The sequence below is a fragment of the Trypanosoma rangeli genome (assembly GCF_003719475.1).
Source record: "Trypanosoma rangeli strain AM80 chromosome Unknown Tra_15.4_contig_00376, whole genome shotgun sequence".
NCBI classification, from domain to species: domain Eukaryota; phylum Euglenozoa; class Kinetoplastea; order Trypanosomatida; family Trypanosomatidae; genus Trypanosoma; species Trypanosoma rangeli.
Window position 1 is genome coordinate 7610 of NW_021706117.1, and position 1853 is coordinate 9462.

Here is a 1853-nt window from a genome sequence, read left to right on the forward strand (position 1 = left end):
CAAGAACATGTTTCTTGAGAACTACCGCTCAATCGAGCAAGTGGGCAAACAAGGAGGAAATCAATAAACACTCGGTCCACGCTGGCTGTCGAACACAACAAACGGTTGCTTCTCCTCAAAACAAACAATATAATATATATATATTATATGTATCAAATTGTTTGCGCCCATTTGAACATCTATTCCATTGTGTTAATTACAGAGTAACGGTTTCTTGGGCCTCTTTCCCTCCCTAACGGACCAAGACCCGCAAGGAGGCGAGTCCAGCAGAGATGGGGTTAAAATAAGAACCCATGATAAAAAAAAAAAAAACATTACCCGTTGCCCGAGGCCCACCTGTGACCTATTCCTGGCTCACCGAACTGACGTAAAAACAAACAAACAAACCAATAATAATTCACTGGAAAAAAGTGATAGACGGGCCCTCAACCTTCCAAAACGTCTTTACGGATAACCTTAGCATAGGTTGGTTTGGGTCCAACGCCCCGTGGTTTATGAGCCCATCGCGCTTCCACCTCGCCACGGTAATGCCGGCGCCGCCTCCCCGCCAAGGTGTTCCTTTTTTATGTGTAGGCGGCTTAATTCGTGTGTACACCGCCACGTGACAAAAAATAGAAAGACATTTTACCCAATTTCCTCTTGCCTCCAGTCCCCCCATAAAAATAGAGCACGGAGCGAGCAAGAGAAAAGAAGGGAACTCTTCCCCATCATCACTCGTATTCCAGCCACTTCATTGTTTCCAAGCGCACTCCTCAAACTCACATTACCGCGCACCTCAGCGACCCCTCGCTCCCTCTCTGATTACGCGGCCTGTAACCCATCAGCCAGTTAAGCTGCACCTGATTAATGGCACCCTTGCGCCGCGCCCGCACATATCCCACGGCGTCAAGCGCCAGCATTCCACCGTACTCCACAAGTGCCAGTGCCACCAATATGGGCGCTCGGCCAAGTCCGGCCACGCAGTGCACGGCAATCGTCTCGGGCGGTGACTTGTTCTTCTCCCGTTCAAGCAGGTCCAGCCAGTTGCCAACGACAGCCTGTGACGGCGTGGCGCCGCCCTCAAAGGTCCAGCCGTGTACCTCCATGCCATGCTTCTCGAAGACCTCTGTGTTGTACGTTGGACCGCAGGCCCGCACAATGTGCCTCACGTGGTACCTCTGCAGCAATTTCACGTACATGGGAACACTGCTGGGCGACTGGGCGTTGAGGATGAGAAAACGGAAGGCAACTGCGTCCGCGTCCTCGCGCTTGCACTCCACTACCGTGCTGTTCACCTCCATCCTGCACGGCGAGGCATCAGGCCAGACACCGCAAATAGCAACAGCTACCGACACTAAAGAGACAAGGCAGCAAAGGCGAGGAAAAGAGTGCAGTAACGCGGGATGCTCCTTTTCTCCGCTGCAAACAACAATAACGACCACACACATCTGCGCCCTTCACCGGCATGGAAAAATATAGACGCCGGTTACAGTGCAGGCATGAATTCTCGTCGTCGATAGAGGACACACAAATGGACTACCCACCACTGCCCTCAATCTGCCCATAAGAGGAAGTCGCAATAACGGGGCTGGCCACAAGACAAGCCATCGTCGCGTGGAAGCAGCGGTGAAAGCAAGCAAACAAAAAGGGGGAAACATAGAATCTGAGAAGTAAAACTCCATCACGCGAACAAAGGTTGTTCAAGCCTCCAGCCAACATCGAAAGGCAAAGGGAAACGCCCATGTAGACATCATCCAGAACGCTCTATGGCCCTGAAACACACTTATGCGCCCACGAGGCCTTCTCGCTCATCGCTCTCCCCCTTCTCTCCCTCTCCTTTCCCGCACACATGGGCATGCGGAACAAGTGCAGTT

At 52.1% G+C, this 1853-nt stretch overlaps 1 protein-coding gene across 1 annotated transcript, besides 2 other annotated features; it reads right to left on the minus strand.

The window, feature by feature from the left end:
- The first annotated feature begins 127 nt into the window (after positions 1 to 127).
- Positions 128 to 153: a microsatellite.
- A 218-nt stretch (positions 154 to 371) lies between these two features.
- Positions 372 to 393: a microsatellite.
- Positions 394 to 758: 365 nt separating this feature from the next.
- Positions 759 to 1280, minus strand: TraAM80_08115 (protein tyrosine phosphatase-like protein; the record flags this gene model as incomplete). Its single annotated transcript, XM_029384875.1, has 1 exon — positions 759 to 1280. The coding sequence occupies one exon, from the start codon at positions 1278 to 1280 to the stop codon at positions 759 to 761; it is 522 nt and encodes a 173-aa protein (XP_029235311.1).
- Positions 1281 to 1853: the final 573 nt, after the last annotated feature.